General features: G+C 52.9%; 1 protein-coding gene and 1 pseudogene across 8 annotated transcripts in view; both read left to right on the top strand.

Moving 5' to 3' along the window:
- Window positions 1-599: 599 nt before the first annotated feature.
- Window positions 600-20167, top strand: part of KIF7 (kinesin family member 7) — a 49634-nt gene continuing 30066 nt past the window's right edge. The window contains exons 1-10 of one of the 8 annotated variants that reach the window (XR_012517845.1): window positions 600-1075; window positions 10383-10734; window positions 13671-13871; window positions 14221-14614; window positions 14755-15274; window positions 15807-15923; window positions 16472-16699; window positions 17499-17632; window positions 18069-18184; window positions 18353-18505. Coding sequence is in view for 7 of the 8 variants with exons in the window: in XM_039479966.2 (XP_039335900.1) it covers window positions 956-1075; window positions 10383-10734; window positions 13671-13871; window positions 14221-14614; window positions 14755-15274; window positions 15807-15923; window positions 16472-16699; window positions 17499-17632; window positions 18069-18184; window positions 18353-18505 (2335 nt within the window). In the remaining variant the exon portion in view is untranslated. Of the gene's footprint in view, window positions 1076-5186; window positions 5731-10382; window positions 10735-13670; window positions 13872-14220; window positions 14615-14754; window positions 15275-15806; window positions 15924-16471; window positions 16700-17498; window positions 17633-18068; window positions 18185-18352; window positions 18506-20167 lie in introns of those variants that run through there. The other 7 variants (XM_039479968.2, XM_039479967.2, XM_039479966.2 and 4 more) reach the window with 7 other exon arrangements.
- On the top strand, window positions 3458-4572 carry LOC120368090 (large ribosomal subunit protein eL8 pseudogene; annotated as a pseudogene).

Raw genomic sequence — 20167 nt, 5'->3', positions numbered from 1 at the left:
GGTCAGTCCTTTTAGACATCTGTATATGTATTTATTATAATTATTATTATTATTTTTGGGACCGAGTCTCACCCTGTCACCCAGGCTGGAGTGCAACGCTGCAATCTTGGCACAATGCTGCAATCTTGGCTCAACGCAAATTCTGCCTCCTGCGTTCAAGCGTTTCTCTGCCTCAGCCTCCCGAGTAGCTGGGGTTATAGGTGTGCGCCACCATGCCCAGCTAATTTTTGTGTTTTTAGTAGAGGTGGGGTTTCAGCATGTTGGCCAGGCTAGTCCTGAACTCCTGATCTCGTGATCTACCCACCTTGGCCTCCCGAAGTGCTGGGATTACAGGCATGAGCCACCGCAGCCAGCCTGACATCCATATATTTATATTCGTCTTCTACAGGCCTCCCTCAGATGCATAAGCACCCACTCTGTTGGCTCTTAGTCTGCTGTACCCTGGAAGCCCAGCTCCTGGAACTGACTCTGGGGCCCTGGCAGATTTGGTGTAATGAGACATGGGCCTTGATCTGCAGTTTTGGAGTCTGAGGATGGCAAGAATGGGGACAGGAGAGAGGCTGGCAGACACACATATGAAGACACGGCTAGGCCCCTGAGCCAGCCGTGGGCCCTCCTCACCCTACTTCCATGATATAAACTACACCCAGCAGTTCCCTGGGGGGTGTAGAAGGTGGAGTTGGCAAGAGGCATTCTGAGAAGCTGATTTAACAGGGCTGAGAAGACGGAGCCCAGCACAGCCCTGGCAGGGCTCCCATGGACAGATGCTGGAGAAGTGACTTCGGGCCTGGATGTGCAGAAAGAAACGCTTGCCTGTGCCGGGCCTCACCCACCCCGGTTGCATTCTTCCTGGGGCTCCGGAAACCACATTCCTAGTTATCTGCTACTCGCCAGCTCTGTGGCTCCTCCTGCTAGGCTGTGTTCCAGAAGGCAGGAAAGCTGCCTCCTCAGCCGCATGAGGGCTGTGGCCGCCAACAGGCCTGCTGGCCAGCCCAGCTCCCTCACTCAGCCCTGGACCTGGGCACGAGGTGCTGCAGGCCGCATATGGAATAGGACAGCCCAGGAAGCAAACAGTGTAAGTTGTAAGTTTCTTTCTTTCTTTTTTTTTTTTTTTTTTAGGCTAGTCAAGTGAAGCAGTGGGAGTGGAACAAAGAAATCTGTAACTGGTTGTGATCAATTAGTTGTAAACAGCACTGCGCTCTGACCAGCCTGTAAGTTTCTTTTTACTCTTAGAAACCTCTTGAATAGGCAGCAAGGTACACTGAAGCTGCTTCTCTGTATTTTGGAAACGTTAGGGCAGGTAACAAGAGCAAAGTGGCTCCTCTAAATGGCAGACATTCGCTTTCTTGGCTCCAGACTCAAAGGGGAACTTTCCTCTGTTCTGGGAGACATCACTTTGGCAAGGCCCCCCAACACTCAGTATCTTCAGTAGCTCAGGACCTACCAAAGACCTTCACTTCACATCTGGTTGCCCAGGGTCCTTCAGAGAAATACCCAACACCTTCCATTCCAGCTTACAAAACCCACTTCTTTTTTTTTTTTGAGATGGAGTCTCACTCTATCGCCAGGCTGGAGTGCAGTGGCACAATCTCGGTTCACTGCAACCTCTGGTTTCCTGGTTCAAGTGATTCTCCTGCCTCATCCTCCTAAGTAGCTGAGATTGCAGCCACGTGCCACCATGCCCAGCTAATTTTTTTTTTTTTTTAGTGGAGATGGGGTTTCACCATGTTGGCCAGAATGGTCTCAATCTCCTGACCTTGTGTCTCACTATATTGCCCAGGCTGGTCTTGTACTCCTGATCTCAAGCTATCCTCCCGATTCAGCCTCCCAAAGTACTGAGATTCCCGGTGTAAGCCACCATACTCAGCCTTGAGTTTCTCTCTAAATGAATTGTATACGCAGGTTGGAGTGCAGTGGCACCATCTAAGCTCTCAAGCCAGAGTATCTTCCTACCTCAACTTCCCATGTAGCTAGGACTATAGGCCCGTGCCGCCATGCCTGCCTAATTTTTGTATTTTTTGTAGAAATGGCTTTGCCCTTTTGCCCAGGCTGGTCTCAAACTCCTGAGCTGAAGGGATCTGCCTGCCTTGGCCTCCCAGAATGCTGGGTTTACAGACCTGAACCACCTTGCCTGGCCCAGAATTGTACCTCTTTTTTTTTGTTTGTTTGAGATGGCGTCTCACCCTGTTGTCAGGCTGGAGAACAGTGGTGTGATCTTGGCTCACACAACCTCCACCTCCTGGGTTCAAGCAATTCTCCTGCCTCAGCCTCCTGAGTAGCTGGGGCTACAGGTATGCATCACCACACCCAGCTAATTTTTGTATTTTTAGTAGAGGGGGTTTCACCATGTTGGCCAGGCTGGTCTCAATCTCCTGACCTTGTGATCCACCCTCTTTGGCCTCCCAAAGTGGTGGGATTACAGGTGTGAGCCACCGTGCACGGCCCAGAATTGTACCTCTTAAACAGGATGTTTCATCAATCAACATCACCTTTTGTTACATTTTACACACATGAAGATCCAAGTTCAGTTTTCTGCTTCTTCACATTTTCAGGGTCTAATATGATTCTTTCTGGTGATCGCGGCGGCCGGCTGCTCTGTATTGTTCTTGCTCAGGATGGCGACTGATTTAGAATATTTGGGACCAATGGTGACATTCCACAGCATGTCACAGAACACCACGGTGTCATCTGCTCTTCCCAACTGCTTGAGCTTTTAGTTTCTCCTTAATTGAATTATCTATCAGAGGAAATGGCACAGCTCCTGGCATCAGACAGACAGACGCTTGGTACCTGAATGATGGTCCTTTGTGATACACGATCAGTTGTCCAGCCTCTCCTCTAAGAAGGCCGGAGGGTGTGGTTATGGAGATTGTGGAGGACTTCCCTGTATCCACACTGTCCCACATAGGTATTGCAAACCAATCAGGGTAGCTCAATTCTGCTTGACAGTGATTAGTTCGGGGGGGGACACAGGCCTAAGCTGTATGGTACATGGAACGGGAAGGAAACCAGCTTGCAGGGCTCTTAACCAAGACACACCACACACTGCTGTCTTCTTCCTCAGGACGTTTTGTGTCTGAAGGTGATGGCAAAAAAAAAAAAAAAAAAAAAAAAAGTTAAAAAGACCTGCTCCTTAGTAATTTTGCCACTGACTCAACCTGCCCAGGAGTCCTCATCCCTCGGGGTTTCACTCTTTCTGGAGATAACAAATGACCTTATGGTTCAAGCCACTTCAAGCTGTGGTTTCTGTTACTGGAGGCTCAGGGTTTCCTAATATAGAGCTATCCGAAGAGCCTGGCAATTTCTATAGTTTTAATTATGTTGCATGACGATGACAGGTAATCTTCAATATACATAATAAACGAAATTTCACCGGAATTTACTTTTTCTAATGGCATTTTAAGTGACAAATATGTTTTCAGATTTTGATTAAAATTTACCTATTCGCTGAGTGCGGTGGCTCACGCCTGTAATCCCAGCATTTTGGGAGGCCCAGGCCAGCGGATCACCTAAGTTCAGGAGTTAGAGACCAGCCAGACCAACATGGAGAAACCCCGTCTCTACTTAAACTACAAAATTAGCCAGGCATGGTGGCACATGCCTGTAATCCCAGCTACTTGGGAGGCTGAGGCAGAAGAATCGCTCTCACCCGGGAGGCTGAAGCTGCGGTGAGCCGAGATCGCGCCATTGCCCTCCAGCCCCGGCAACAAGATGGAAACCGCGTCTTAAAAAAAAAAAAAAAAAAAAAAAAGCTGTTCCCGACGCCCAAGATGCCGAAAGGAAAGAAAGCCAAGGGGAAGAAAGTGGCTCCGGCCCCTGCTGTCGTGAAGAAGCAGGAGGCTAAGAAAGTGGTGAATCCACTATTTGAGAAAAGGCCGAAAAATTTTGGAATTGGACAAGACGTCCAGCCCAAAAGAGACCTCACCCGCTTTGTGAAATGGCCCCGCTATATCAGGTTGCAGCGGCAAAGAGCCATCCTCTGTAAGTGGCTGAAAGTGCCCCCTGCAATTAACCAGTTCACCCAGGCCCTGGACCGCCAAACAGCTATTCAGCTGCTTAAGCTGGCCCACAAGTATAAACCAGAAACGAGGAAAGAAAAGAAGCAGAGGCTGCTGGCCCGGGCCGAGAAGAAAGCGGCTGGCAAAGGGGACGTCCCCACTAAGAGACCACCTGTCCTTCGAGCGGGAGTTAACACCATCACCACCTTGGTGGAGAACAAGAAAGCTCAGCTGGTGGTGATAGCCCACGACGTGGACCCTATTGAGCTCGTTGTCTTCTTGCCTGCCCTGTGTCGTAACATGGGAGTCCCTTACTGCATTATCAAGGGGAAGGCAAGACTGGGACGTCTAGTCCACAGGAAGACCTGCACCACTGTCGCCTTCACACACGTGAACTCGGAAGACAAAGGTGCTCTGGCTAAGCTGGTGGAAGCTATCCGCACCAACTATAATGATAGATATGATGAGATCCGCCGTCACTGGGGAGGCAATGTCCTGGGTCCCAAGTCTGTGGCTCGCATCGCCAAGCTTGAAAAGGCAAAGGCTAAAGAACTGGCCACAAAACTGGGTTAAATTGTACACAGTTTTGTAAAAAATAATACAAATTTTTCTTCAAAAAAAAAAAATTCATTCATTCGCGGCACTTCTAGTGCAAACAATGCATCAAGTCTCAGAGGTGAGGACACCAACCATCTCCTTGAGGCTGGCGTGGGCACCCCAGGTCCCCTCTCCTGCCCCACTGAGCCGAATTTCCCTTGACAAGGTGTGTAAGATGCAGCTCAAATTTTAGACATGCTACAGCGTGAGAAAGTGAGAGTCAGAACTGAGAAAACTTTCTTAAAGTGAGGAGAGGAACGTTTCTGCCAGCTTTGTGTGTGGCGTGCAGGGGGCGTGTTTTGGGGTTGGGAAGGGAAAACGGAGACGGTGAGGAAGGTGACTCGGGCCGAGGACAGGGTGGTCTGAGTCCCGTTTGGAGAAAATTCTAGAAAATAAGGCGATGCCGTGGTGAGGACGCCGCGCGCACTGCAGGCCCGATCCCTTCACAGGACCCCTCCGCGCCGCCCGAGGACCGACCCCGCCGCGCCGCCCGGCTGGCGCCTGCGCCCCCCAGCGCCCCGGCGGGCGGAGTTGCGGGTGAGGGGAGGCGGGTTCGAGGGGCGGGGGTCCCATGACGGCATCGGAGCGCGCCGCGCTGGGGCTGGAGCCGGCCTCCGCCGCCCGGGAGGAGCTCGCTGGCCCCCAGGCGGGTGGGTGTGGGCCCGAGCCTGTTGCGAGCGAGGACCCGGGTGTGTGCGGGCGCGCGCTCCCTCCCCGCGAAGGCCTGGACCCGGGCGCCCTGACCCGGCCCGAGGAGCCCGCAGCCTTGCTCCCAGCCTCCCCCGGCGCTTCCTCTGACGGGCCGGCGCCCTCTTCCCGGCAGGGGGCGCTGAGGCCGGCATTCCCGGCCTGCGAGGAGGGACGAGCGCCGGGGCTGCGAGGTTGTAGTCACTTCTTCCAACTTTTCTGGAGCTCCGTCCCGCGCCCGCCGCCTCCTGCCCCGGCCCGGGATCGCGCCGGCGGGTTTGTACCGGCGTCTTCAGGGCCGGAGCGGGGTGGAGGGCGGGGGCGCGGAAGTCGGGACTGCACCGAGCTCGGGACGCTCGGGCGAGGCCGGGGTGCGCAGAGGCCCCCGCCGGGTCGCCAGGGCCAGTTTACTGCGATGCGCTCAGGGTCGGGCGCCCAGAAGGGGCTGGTGAGTGAATTAACGAAAGGTTCCTGTATTGAGACTACCCGGTACAGAGTGAAATGCAGGTGGCGGTGCGAGGAGGGAGGGCGGGGAAAGTGCCTTAGAGGAAGATTATCCATCACTTTTTTTTTTTTTTTTTTTTTTTTTTGAGACGGAGACTCATTTTGTTGCCCAGTCCGGAGTGCAGTGGCGCGATCTTGGCTCACTGCAACCTCCGCCTCCGGGGTTCAAGCCATTCTCCTAGGTCAGCCTCCTGAGTAGCTGGGACTACAAGGCGTGTGCCATCACGCCCGGCTAATTTTTTTATTTTTAATAGAGACAGGTTTCACCATGTTGGCCAGATTGGTCTTGAACTCCTGACCTCGTTATCCGCTCGACTCGGCCTCCCAAAGTGCTGGGATTTCAGGCGTGAGCCACCGTGCCAGGCTATCCATAACTATTTATTGGGCAGCGTGGGACCTTGTGCTGGGCGCTGGTGACAAAGTGCCAAGTGGACCCAGAGGGCCTCTGCCTTCCAGCTCCTGGTCTGGGAGGTGGGGAAGAGGCGCGTAGTGACTGCAGTTACACTAGAGTGGTCTCGGGCCGGTGAGGCAGCACTGGGGGTTGTGTGCGTGTGGTGGTGGTGGGGTCACAGAGCAGGAGGGCTTCCCTGGTTCCCTGAAGAGGGTGGCTGCAGCCTGAGCCGCGACGGTTGAGGCCTGGATAACACCCATCCTTTGCAGGCAGAGAGAGACGAGGAAAGGCCTGGGGTGTGGGAGGTGCTGGGAGGTGAGTAAGTCCCCAGAGGCAGGGCCTGATTTTTGCATTTGCATTTGCATTTTGAGAGATGCCCCTGGGGTGCAGTGGCCATTGCCTGTAATCACCAAACTTTGGGATAATCCCTTGAGCCCAGGAGTTCAAGACCAGCCTGAGCAACCTAGCTAGACTGTCTCTACAAAATAATAATAATAATAATAATAATAATAATAATAAATTAGCCAGGTACATGTCTGTGGTCCCAGCTACTCTGAAGGCTGAGGTGGGAGGATCACTTGAACCTGGGAGGTTGAGGCTGCAGTAGGCAGTGATCACGCCACTGCACTGCAGCCTGGGTAACAGAGAGAATCCCTGTCTCAAGAAGAAAAGGATGCCCTGGCTGCCCTGAGGGAGGGGACAGGGAGACTGAGATGAGGGGGAAGGCTGGTCAGTCATCCTGACACCATGTCCACAGTCAGGACCAGGACTTTGGCTGAATGGGAAGCAGCAGGTGAACGTGAGAGGTATTTAGGATGGAACTGGCAGGATTTGGTGGTGACAACTTGGTCTTGCAGGATCTGTTGGCTTTTTTTTTTTTCTTGGACCACTGCATGTCTGACAATTGGTAAAGGCCAGATCTAGAGTCTTTGGCTCAGGAAAAGTTTTACCCTGGCCTGTATAGTGGCCAGACACACAATTTTTCACTTCTAAAGTGAAATTCTGAAATTTTTACTTTAGAAGTGAAAATAGTGAAAGTGACTTTTTTCTAAAAACCTGACTTTATTTTTTTATTTTTATTTTTTTAATAAGAAAAAGAATGAAGAGGAAGAAAGAGAAAGAGGAAGAGGGAGAGAGGATGGGGGTATTGCTTTATTGCCCAGGCTAGAATGCAATCTAAATATGGGTATGCCTATAATTGTCCTTAATAATGGAGACATAAAAGAAAATGAGGGAAGAGAATAACAAACAAGGAGCCAACCAATATTTCGTTTAAACTTCTAAGTTGATATGATGTGGTACTGATAAGAATGTATATTTTGTGTATTTAAAGTGGAGAGTTCTATAAATGTTAATTACGTTTACTTGTTCCAGATCTGAGTTCAAGTCCTGGATATCGTTGTTAATTTTCTGTCTCATTAATCTGTCTAATATTAATGTTGAAGTCTCCCACTATTATTGTGTGGGAGTCTAAGTCTCTTTATTAGTTTTGTATGTCTGGGTATTCCTGTATTGGGTGCGTATATATTTAGGATCTTTAGCTCTTCTTGTTGTTGCATTGATCCTTTTATCATTATGTAATGTCCTTCTTTGCTTCTTTGGATCTTTGTTGCTTTAACGACTATTTTATCAGAGGCAAAAATTGTAACTTCTGCTTTTTATTTATTTATTTTATCTCTGTTTGCTTGGTAAATCTTTCTCCATCCCTTGTTTTGAGTCTTTGTATATCCTTGAATGTGAGATGGGTCTGGATGCAGCATACTGATGGGTTTTAGTTTTTTATTCAAATTGCCTGTCTGTCTTTGGATTGGTGGATTTAGTCAATTTAAATTTAGAATTAATAATGATATATGTGAGTTTAATACTGCCATTTAATATTAGCTGGCAATTTTGCCCATTAGTTGATGTAAATTCTTCATTATATTGATGCTCTTTTTGGTATTTTTTAGAAAGGCTGATACTGTTTGTTCCTTTCTATGTGTAGTGGTTCCTTCAGAAGCTCTTGCAAAGCAGGCCTGGTGGTGATGAATTCTCGGAGTGCTTGCTTGTTCACAAAAAACTTGATTTTTCCTTCACTTGTGAAGCTTAGTTTGGCTGAATGTGAAATTCTTGGTTGAAAGTTCTTTTCTTTTCTTTCTTTTTTTTTTTTTTTGAGACAGAGTCTCGCTCTTGTTACCCAGGCTGGAGTGCAATGGCGCGATCTCGGCTCACCGCAACCTCCGCCTCCTGGGTTCAGGCAATTCTCCTGCCTCAGCCTCCTGAGTAGCTGGGATTACAGGCATGTGCTACCATGCCCAGCTAATTTTTTTGTATTTTTAGTAGAGACGGGGTTTCACCAAGTTGACCAGGATGGTCTCGATCTCTTGACCTCGTGATCCACCCGCCTCGGCCTCCCAAGGTGCTGGGATTACAGGATTGAGCCACCGCGCCCGGCCAAAAGTTCTTTTCTTTAAGGATGTTGAATATTGGTCCTCACTCTCTTCTGGCTTGTAGGGTTTCTGCCGAGAGATCTGCTGTAAGTCTGACAGGCTTCCCTTTGTGGGTAACCTGACCTTTCTCTCTGGCTGCGCTTAGTATTTTCTCCTTCATTTCAACCCTGGTGAATCTGACGATTATGTGCCTTGGGGTTGCTCTTCTTGAGGAGTATCTTTGTGGTGTTCTCTGTATTAACCTGAAGTTGAATATTATCCTGCCTTACTAGGTTGGGAAATTTTTCCTGAATAACATCCTGAAGCATATTTTCCAGCTTGGATTCATTCTCTTCGTCACATTCAGGTACACCTATCAAGCGTAGATTAGGTCTTTTCACATAGTCCCATATTTCTTGGAGACTTTGCTCGTTCCTTTTTATCCTTTTTTCTCTAATCTTGTCTTCTCGTTTTATTTCATTGAAGGTCTTCGACCTCTGATATCCTTTCTTCTGCTTGATCAATTCGGCTGTTAAAACTTGTGCATACTTCACGAAGTTCTCGTATTGTGTTTTTCAGCTCCATCAATTCACTTATTTTCCTCTCAAAATTGTGTATTCTTGTTAACATTTCGTCAAATCTTTTTTCAAAGTGCTTAGTTTCTTTGGATTGTGTTAGAACAAGTTCTTTTAATTCACAAAAGTTTCTCATTAACCACATTTTTTTTTTTTTTTTTTTTTTTGAGACGGAGTTTCGCTCTTGTTACCCAGGCTGGAGTGCAATGGCGCGATCTCGGCTCACCGCAACCTCCGCCTCCTGGGTTCAGGCAACTCTCCTGCCTCAGCCTCCTGAGTAGCTGGGATTACAGGCATGCACCACCATGCCCAGCTAATTTTTTGTATTTTTAGTAGAGACGGGGTTTCACCATGTTGACCGGGATGATCTCGATCTCTTGACCTCGTGATCCACCCGCCTCAGCCTCCCAAAGTGCTGGGATTACAGGCTTGAGCCACCGCGCCCGGCCATCTGTGGTCTTTATAATTACCGTCTTTGTAATTGGGTTTCTGAGTGGACGTCCAAATTATTGATTCTCAGCGCCGAAATCTGAGCAACCCACTGCGCCGACTAAATCAGCGGCGTTAAGGTTGATGGCGCTTTTCTGACTCTGCACCAAGAACCGACGCTCCGAGGCGCCGGCAAACCTGCCTCGCCAGTCACAAGAGTCATGCTGGCGACCCGTGGGGCTCCTCCGCTGGGAATCTCCTGGTGCGTGAGCAACAAGAATTCATGTGAAGGTGTGGTGTCCTCTCGTTCTTTATGCTTTCACTGGGAGCTACAATCCCGAGCTGCTAGTGATCAGCCATCTTGGATCTCTCTCCTGTTGGCTTTTTTGAAGAAGGTGGGGCAGGGGATGTGGGTGACATGACAAAGACAGAGACTGTGGTGAACCCAGCAGGTGTAAGGGACAAAGGTTCCCTGGTGTGGTGTGGCGCTGTGCGTGTGTGTTCTAGGAGTCAGGATCACAGGGGAGAGTGTAGCTGGAATGCTGAAGCCCCTGGGGACCAAGCGCAGGAGTTAGGGCCTCATCATACCAGTGCTGGGAGCCAGGACATGTTATTTGGGGGACCGTATGAGTCATGGCCCTGGCAGCTTTTGAGCACCGGGATGGGCATGGGGATGTTCTGAACTTTGACCACCCTTCCCCTATCCCTTCAGGGTCTGGCTCAAGTTTTCTGCAGGGCGAGTCCAGCTCCTGGAGCACGCCTGCTGATGGCCAGAGCTTCTCTCTCTCCACAGGGCCCAGAGCTGTCCTCCCTCAACATGGGGCTGGAAGCCCAGAGGCTGCCAGCGGCTGAAGAGGCCCCGGTGCGGGTTGCCCTGCGAGTTCGACCCCTGCTTCCCAAGGAACTGCTCTATGGGCATCAGAGCTGCCTGCAGGTGGAGCCGAGGCTCGGCCGTGTCACCCTGGGCCGGGACCGACACTTCGGCTTCCACGTGGTGCTGGCCGAGGATGCCGGGCAGGAGGCCGTGTACCAGGCCTGTGTCCAGCCCCTCCTCGAGGCCTTCTTTGAAGGCTTCAATGCCACCGTCTTTGCCTATGGTCAGACGGGCTCTGGGAAGACATACACCATGGGGGAAGCCAGTGTGGGTAAGTGACCTGGCTCGTGGCCCTGTGCCCACTTTCAGGAGCCTTCATTCCTTCCTGGATTTCCGTCCCTGTCCTCTTGCTGCCTGACCCTGTGGAAGTGGGGGATGCTAGGAGAGGGAGAGTAGAGTTCCGAGACACAGATCTGCCACCCAGGCTGGGACCAGTCACATCTGTGGGCTGGGCAGGGCAGGGCAGGAAGGGAGGGTCGTTGGAGGCGAGTGGCCTTCTCACCTCCATAGAGATGGGGCATGCTGCCTGGCTCTGGGGAACTCAGCAGAGGAAGGGCACGGGAAGGTGGCATGTCTGGGAAGGTCAGGAATCTGTGTTCTAGTTGGAGCCGTTGGGAATGGGCCCGTGTGTCCTGGAAGAGCTGTGCTTGGCGGCTCTGGAGCAGTTCCAAGAAAGATCCTTTGGGCCAGCTGAAGGAAGGCTCTCCTTTTAAAGTAACACAAGCTGCTTTCTCTCAGGTTACTGCCTTGCTGCGCTCCCTGCACTAGAACAGAATACCACATAGACTGGGTGGCTTGTTCTCAGAAATAGATTCCTCACAGTTCTGGAGGCTGGGAAGTTTAAAATGCATGCACCAGCAGATTGAAGGGCCTTCTTCCTTGTAGACAGCCTCCTTTTCTAAACTTACATGGTAGAACACAGAAGGGGGTCTCTCGAAGGTCTCTTTTATAAGGGAACTAATCCTATTCATGAGGGCTCCACCCGCACTTCCATCATATTGGGGGTGAGGATTTCAACCTGTGAATTTTGTGGAGCATAAACATTCAGACCATAGCAGTTACAGAAACATACTTTGTTGTAAAAAATTAGGAAAATGCAGCAAAACTTATTCCCGAAATAAAATGTACTTGATAATTGCCCTTCAGAAGTCCCCTGCCCTGTTAGCTTTCCAGTTTCTTTCATTGGGAAAATTATTTTACTTTTCAAAAATGGGGTTATATTATACACATTCTTTTGTGTCTTGATTTTCTTTTTTTTTTTTTTTTGAGACGGAGTTTCACTCTTGTTACCCAGGCTGGAGTGCAATGGCGTGATCTCGGCTCACCGCAACCTCCGCCTCCTGGGTTCAAGCAATTCTCCTGCCTCAGCCTCCTGAGTAGCTGGGATTACAGGCACGTGCCACCATGCCCAGCTAATTTTTTGTATCTTTAGTAGAGACGGGGTTTCACCGTGTTGACCAGGATGGTCTCGATCTCTTGACCTCGTGATCCACCCGCCTCAGCCTCCCAAAGTGCTGGGATTACAGGCTTCAGCCACCGTGCCCAGCCTTGATTTTCTTAACAATGTATCGTTGGCTGGGCACAGTGGCTAATGCCTGTAATCCTAGCACTTTGGGAGGTGGAGGTAGGTAGATCACTTGAGGTCACGGGTTTGAGACCAGCCTAGCCAGCTTGGCAAAACCCTGTCTCTACTAAAAATACAAAAACTGGCCAGGCATGGTGGTGGGGGTTTTTACTCCCAGCTACTCAGGAGGCTGAGCCAGGAGAATTGCTTGAACCCAGGAGGCAGAGGTTGGAGTGAGCCGAGATTGTGCCACTGCGTTCCAGCCTGGGCGACAGAGGGAGACTCATCTCAAAAACACAACAATAAAAAACGTATCATGGCCGGGCGCGGTGGCTCAAGCCTGTAATCCCAGCACTTTGGGAGGCCGAGGCGGGTGGATCACAAGGTCGAGAGATCGAGACCATCCTGGTCAACATGGTGAAACCCCTTCTCTACTAAAAATACAAAAAATTAGCTGGGCATGGTGGCGTGTGCCTGTAATCCCAGCTACTCAGGAGGCTGAGGCAGGAGAATTGTCTGAACCCAGGAGGCGGAGGTTGCGGTGAGCCGAGATCGCGCCATTGCACTCCAGCCTGGGCAACAAGTGTGAAACTCTGTCTCAAAAAACAAACAAACAAAAAAACCAAAAAATCGTATCATGAACATTTCTCTGTATCATTAAATATTCTTCCATCTAACTTTTTAGGTCAGGCACAGAGGCTCACACTTGTAATCCCAGCAGTTTGGGAGGCTGAGGCAGGAGGATCACTTGGGCACAGGAGTTGGGGACCAGCCTGGGCAACACAGCAAGACTCTGTCTCTAAAAACAAAAACACAACTTTTTAATGGCTGCCTGGCATTCCATAGTGAATGGAAAATAGTTGATTTAGCCAGATCTCCTGTTGGATCTTCAGATGGACGCTTAAGATGTTTGCTTTTTTTTTTGAGACGGAGTTTTGCTCTTGTTACCCAGGCTGGAGTGCAATGGCGCGATCTCAGCTCACCGCAACCTCCGCCTCCTGGGTTCAGGCAATTCTCCTGCCTCAGCCTCCTGAGTAGCTGGGATTAAAGGCACGTACCACCATGCCCAGCTAAATTTTTTGTATTTTTAGTAGAGACGGGTTTTCACCATGTTGACCAGGATGGTCTCGATCTCTTGACCTCATGATCCACCCGCCTTGGCCTCCCAAAGTGCTGGGATGATAGGCGTGAGCCACCGTTCCTGGCCTGATGTTTGCATTTTTTTGAAGTTATGAGGAAGAGTGCTGCTCTGAACTTCCTCTGATTATTTCCTTGGGCTAAATTTATGAGGCCCTTTAGATAACTGAGCATGGATTAGGGTAATGAACTCCCTGTCCCAGGGAGTAATCAAGGCAAGGTTATCTGATAATCTGTTGAGGATGCAGTGAAGGGGATGCTTATATCATGAAAGGGGTTGATTAAACCAGGAGAGGTTGCTTCCAACTCTTAAACTTTATAATTCTGCCTGACTACCTGGAGCATGGCCTGGCTCAGGTTGCCTGTCCCATCCTGGCCTCTTGTCACTGCCTTCTCCATCCTAGAGCCTCATCCTGTAGCTCTGGCAGGGGCCTATGAGCTTGTGGACCTGGGGTCTTGGGCCATATCCAGCTGAAGTGGCAGGAAGCCCCACGGTGTCTCCCCAGCCTCCCTCCTCGAGGATGAGCAGGGCATTGTCCCTAGGGCCATGGCCGAGGCCTTCAAGCTCATCGATGAGAACGACCTGCTTGACTGTCTGGTGCATGTGTCCTACCTGGAAGTGTACAAGGAGGAGTTCCGAGACCTGCTTGAGGTGGGCACCGCCAGCCGTGACATTCAGCTCCGGGAAGATGAGCGTGGGAATGCCGGTGAGGAACTCCCGGGCCTCCACAGACAGAGAGGGGCTTAGGGAGGCATCACGTGTTTGGAGTTGGATGCTTACTTGTCTGGGAATGGCACCTCCTCATGGAAAACCCAAGCCCTGGGAGGTTTCCCTTTAGCTTCCTGTCTCCACTGAGTTCAGTAAATGCTTCTATACCCAGAGCAAGAGGCACTGAGGTGGGCCAGTGGGAAGCCGGAACCCCTCAAGCTCGAACTAGGAAGGGCAGGATCCCCTGGGTCTGGGGAGGGAGCCGTGGGTCAGGAAGCGCAGGTCGGGGGCTGGTTCTGCACTGCCTGCCTCCCTGGCCTGGGGCTCACAGCCGCCTGTGCCCGCAGTGCTGTGTGGGGTGAAGGAGGTTGACGTGGAGGGCCTGGACGAGGTGCTGAGCCTCCTGGAGATGGGCAACGCGGCGCGGCACACGGGGGCCACACACCTCAACCGCCTGTCCAGCCGCTCGCACACCGTCTTCACCGTCACTCTGGAGCAGCGAGGGCGCACCCCCAGCCGCCTGCCCCGCCCCGCCGCCGGCCAGCTGCTTGTCTCCAAGTTCCATTTTGTGGACCTGGCGGGCTCGGAGAGGGTGCTCAAGACGGGCAGCACCGGCGAGCGCCTCAAGGAGAGCATCCATATCAACAGCAGCCTCCTGGCGCTGGGCAACGTCATCAGCGCCCTGGGGGATCCCCAGCGCCGGGGTAGCCACATCCCCTACCGCGACTCCAAGATCACCCGGTGAGCCTCCCCTGTCTCCTGTGTGTCCTGTGGTCCGGGAGCTAGGATGCCATGTGCCGGTGGAGGTGGCAGCCCAGGCGCCCCATGAGCCCATCCCGGGTGTGTTGCGCCGGCCCCTGAGCGCCTCCCCTCACCCTCAGGATCCTCAAGGACTCCCTGGGCGGGAACGCCAAGACAGTGATGATCGCCTGCGTCAGCCCTTCCTCCTCTGACTTCGACGAGACCCTCAACACCCTCAACTACGCCAGCCGCGCGCAGAACATCCGCAACCGCGCCACGGTCAACTGGCGGCCCGAGGCCGAGCGGCCGGCCGAGGAGGCGGCGAGTGGTGCGCGGGGGCCGCCGCGGCACCGCTCCAAGACCCGCATCATCCATCGCGGCCGGCGCGCCCCGGGCCCCGCCGCCTCCTCCGCCGTGGCCGCCATGCGCCTGGACGCCGAGTGCGCGCGCTACCGGGCCTGCACCGACGCCGCTTACAGCCTCCTGCGCGAGCTGCACGCCCAGCCCGGGCTGCCAGGTGCTGCAGCCCGCAAGGTGCGCGACTGGCTGTGCGCGGTGGAGGGCGAGCGCAGCAACATGAGCTCCGCCTCCGGGCCCGACAGCGGCATCGACAGCGCCTCCGTGGAGGACCGGGCGGCGCAGGGGGCCGGCGGGCGAAAGGTGGGCAAGGGACGGGTTGTGGTTGTGGGCCATGGGGAGGGGTGGGGAGGAGGGAAGAAGGTCTAAACATGGCCGCCGTGCCCCTGCCTCCCGCGCGTCAGCAGGGCGATTCAGGATTCAGTCACTTCTGGTGACCGTGGTCACCACCTGAACCTCACCAGCCCCAGGTCTCCAGCTGTAAAATAGGAATGACCGGAAGTCTCACCCCGTCTCTTGGTGGGGGTGTTTTAGGGTTGAGGGAAAGACATAACGCCTAGCATGCCGATGAAGACGCAGTGAGTTGTTCCTAATAATAGGGGCGATATTATTAACTCAAACACGATGGATAATTACAAGAGATGACCCAAATGACTTGCAGAGGGCACCCAGGCCAGCTGGGGTCTGGGGTATGCTCCCCACTAGTGGGTCTGGAGCTCCCATTGCAGGCAGGGCCTGGAAGAGCAGGTAACAAGCAGGGCTAGAGGAGAAGAGGCCGGGTGTCCAGCTCCCCCTGTCAACCCCCGCCCCTGAAGCCTCTCTCCCCGCCCTGTAGGAGGATGAGGGGGTGCCGCAGCTGCTGACCCTGCAGAACCAGGTGGCGCGGCTCGAGGAGGAGAACCGAGACTTTCTGGCTGCACTGGAGGACGCCATGGAGCAGTACAAGCTGCAGGTGCGGCTCCCAATTCGCAGTGCAGGGAAGGCTTCCCGGAGGAGGGTGGAGGGAAGGCACAGCTGAGTTTCTCAGGGTGGGTGGGAGTTGGGGTGGGGTACTGCGGAGTCGGGGTGTAGACAGGAGGTGCACATGAGCGGAAGTGTGGAGGTGATCTTCAGAACAGTGCAGGGGGCAGGGGTTCAGGACCGCCAGGCAGGACAGCTTTGTTAGGTTCACACCTTGGACGGGAGAGGGTACTGGAGGGCAGCACGTGGGGCCTTGGGGCCCGGGGAACCAGCTCAGCATTGCTCCTGGCGCCCTCTGGTGGCGGCGGTTGGAGGTGGCGTGCTGGCGGGACCGGCGTATGATGGCGTGAGTTTGAGTCTGATATCCTACAGAGTTGGGGTCGCGGGAAGAGGAGAGGAACGGGAGGTGGTCAGGAGTATTTGATCCTCCTCAGTTTTAGCCGAGAGACGGTGGGGTGGCCTCAGACTTGTTCCTCAGTTTCCTACACTCTTGCCTGTCGGGGCATTCCTGCCTCCTCTGCACCTGGACCTGTCTTGCAGAGTGACCGGCTGCGTGAGCAGCAGGAGGAGATGGTGGAGCTGCGGCTGCGGTTAGAGCTGGTGCGGCCTGGCTGGGGGGCCCCTGGGCTGCTGCCGGGCCTGCCTTCTGGGTCCTTTCTGCCTCGGCCTCATACAGCCCCCCTGGGGGGCGCCCACAGCCATGTGCTGGGCATGGTGCCGCCTGCCTGCCTCTGTGGAGATGAAGTTGGCTCTGAGCAGAGGGGAGAGGTGAGGAGAGGGCGAGGCTGGGTGTCTGACGGTCTGCTGGACTGGTCAGGCTCCGGGTGGGGCAGAAGGGTGCTGGGGTGTGCGTCCCCCACTCATGCTTTCATGGGACTGGCTGTGAGATGCGGGAGTCTGCTTTCAGGTGTCCCTAGAGGAAGAGCCAAGATTTGAATGACTCTGTGGGACCTCTCAGAAGGGTCTAGTGCCATGGGGCCTTCCTGGGGTAACTGGAGATTGCTTGGAATGAGATTATAGAGGCCGTTCCGGCTTCCGGTGCCAGGTGGAAACCTTGCACACTTCTGCAGACTGAGAGCTCATCACCTCTCAGACCACACTCTGTCTGGATGGCTCTCTTTGTAAGTTCACTTTTCCCTGTGGGGAACCTTGTTTGGACAAGGTTTACTCCTCTTCTGCCTGGAAGTTCTGGGTCCTCTGGGCTTTTAGGCCTGGGTCATCTCAGCTCTCAAAGCTGGGGGTTGGCAGAAGTCTTGTGTTCACCCATCACTCTGGCAGGGAATTGTTAGTGAGATAGGACTTGGGTGCAGATGACCTGTACACGAGGTAGAAAGGGCAGATTGTCACCTGAGGAGTACTAGGTATCATGGGAGCCAAAGCAGGCGAGAGGGGAGAAGAGGGAAGGAAGCTCTCGCCACAGCTAGAGATTGAAAAGGCTTCCGGAGGTGTATTTGAGCTGGATCATGAAGGTAAGGCAGGACTTGAGGAGGCAGAGACATGAGGAGGGCAGGCAGGGCGGGGTGTGCCATCGGGAAGACTTGGGATGAGAAATGGCTCACTCCCCTAGCAGGTGACAGATGGCAGGGAGGCTGGAGCTGAGTTGCTGGCTGATGTGAACAGGCTGGGAAGTGGCTCTTCAGCTGCATCAGAGGAGGAAGAGGAGAAGGAGGATCCTCCCAGGCGGACCTTACACCTGCGCAGGTGAGTGGGACCCACTGCCTTCACCTGACAAGGGCCTGCTCAGGGCCAGGGTTGGGCAGGCTGGGGATCCCACCGTCTCTTCTCCTGACAGTAGTGGGGAAATCTCTGGGTCCCAGAGTGCCCTCATGTTGCTCTAGCCAGCCCCTGGGGGAGAGCTGTGGGCTCTGAGCCAGAAGGTCTTGCTGGAGCGAGTGTGATACAGAGTGGGCCCAGGCCTCCTGATCTCAGTCTCCAGGGTGGCCCTCTGTGCCCCCAGCTGCCCTGCACCTCCTAAAACTCTGCCCCTGGTCTCCTAATTCGGCCAGACTCACAGCCTGGGATTGTCAACCCTGGGAGATGGAGACCCAGTGGCTTCTCTTCCTCCCTCCAGGCCTGGGGGTGGCTGGGCTGGGGCAGGGGCTGGAGAGGAGCATGGCCGCCTGCTTCCGTCCTGCAGAAATGGGATCAGCAACTGCATCCAGAGGGTGGGGGCCCAGCCAGGGAGTCCATCAGACAGGAGGGGCCCAGAGCTCTGCCTTGAAGAATTGGAGGCAGCCATCCCAGGGTCCAGAGGTAAGCTGGGTGGGGTTCAGAGAGGTCCTCCTCTCCTTCCCCTGCCACAGTCCTGGGCCAGCCACCCCCGGACAGTCTGCCCACCATCCCTGGCAGCCCCTGCCCTCCACTCCTCTGTCTCCCCCACTGTCAATTGGGGCGGCGACCTTCACAGGCTACCTATTGCAGCAGTTGGTGGGAGCAAGGCCCGGGTTCAGGCCCGCCAGGTCCCCTCTGCTACGGCCTCGGAGTGGCGGCTGGCCCAGGCCCAGCAGAAGATCCGGGAGCTGGCTATCAACATCCGCATGAAGGAGGAGCTCATTGGCGAGCTGGTCTGCACAGGTGAGGGGTGGGCGTCGTTACTTATGCACTGTTGTAGACAGTTCAGCAGTGAGGTGGTTAGGAGCGGGGCGGGATGGCCTGTGTTTGATACTCAGGTCAGCCTCTTCCAGCTGTGTGATCCTGAGTAAGTAGCTTCACCCCTCCGTGGCTCAGTTTTCTTATCTCTAAAATGGGGATGGTCGTTGTACTCAATAGGGGTACTCAATAGGGGTGTTGCGAAGGTCAGGAAATTCAGGCCCTTGGCAGCAGCCCCTTGTCTAGTGAGGGCAGTGAGTCCCACTCAGCCTGCACAGGGTGAGGTCTGCCTGGGCGGCTCCTCCTCCACTTCCTCCTCTGATGCAGCTGAATAGCTTAGAATAGCTCTTGGTAAGCAGCACTTCTTTATCGAGTGCCCGCAGTATTTCAGCCATTGTGCTGGGCAGAGTATCCATCAGTCCTGGGAGACACAGGGAGTGTCAAGTAGGGCTCAGAGTCCCCAAATTGTGTTATGTCTATGACTGGTAGTATGAGTGAAGGAGGGGGCAGGGGTAATTTTAGGTGGTGGCCAGTCGAGCATTTTTATTTTAATAGTGGATGACTTTGTTACAAAATTCATCATAAACATTTTCAACCAGACATAAGAGAGGCAAGTACCACGGGTCCCATCCTCCAGACTTAGTAGTCACCAAGATCTTTGCACATTTGTTTCCCTCTCCCTTTTTTCTTGGCTGAATATTTTGAAGGACACCCCCAACTTCCTGTCTTTTCTTGCCTATACCTCCCAGTGTGCTGCTTTAAACATGTGGACATGTTTTTGTTTTTTTTTTTTACCTAACCATAATACTGTCAGCACACCTAAGGGAACTAATGTCCTCTTATGCCCAGAGCAGAAGCACTTTGTCTCCATCATCAGCAGTGTCTGTCTGTAGCTGGATTGATTGAATCAGGCTCCAAACCTGTTCCACACACATCACACCGTCGTCACTTGGTATCCGTGTGGGATTGGTTCCAGGACCCTGTGAATGCCCCAGTCTGTGGATGCTCAAAAAAGGTGTAGTAAATAGAAAGACTCACATCTTCCTTTCAATCACTTAAAGTCAGCTCTAGATTTCTTAAAATACCTATTATAACATAAAAACTGTGTAAATAGTTGTTATAAGATATTGTTTAGGGAATGATGAGAAGAAAAATCTGTACATGTTCAGTAGAGATGCAGCCATTCATTTAGAAAAATATGATTTCTGCTGTGGTTGGTTGAACCCCTGGATGTGGAACGCACGGATACAGAGGGCCAACGGTGTTTGTTTCTGAGATCTCACGTCTCCCTTCTCTTACTCATCCTGTGGAAGGTCCCAAACCACACGTTTAGGGTTTGTCTGTTTGCTTTTTTGTGGTCATTTAACTGATTCTTTTGTCCTCCAGATTTCCTACAAATGAAAGTTAGTTCTATACAGATTTCAGATTATAGAATGCATTGGGCAGAAATAAAATGAATTAATTTGTAATTTCCTTGGGTCACTGCAGTGGATGAAGGTCATTTAAAAAGTGTGTTGAGGCTGGGTGTGGTGGCTCAAGCCTGTAATCCCAGCACTTTGGGAGGCCAAGGCGGGTGGATCACCTGAGGTCAGGAATTGAGACCAGTCCAGCCAACGTGGTGAAACACTGTCTCTACTAAAAATACAA

The sequence above is a fragment of the Saimiri boliviensis genome, chromosome 5, assembly GCF_048565385.1.
Source record: "Saimiri boliviensis isolate mSaiBol1 chromosome 5, mSaiBol1.pri, whole genome shotgun sequence".
NCBI lineage: Eukaryota > Metazoa > Chordata > Mammalia > Primates > Cebidae > Saimiri > Saimiri boliviensis.
This window is presented reverse-complemented; position numbering and strand designations above follow the sequence as displayed.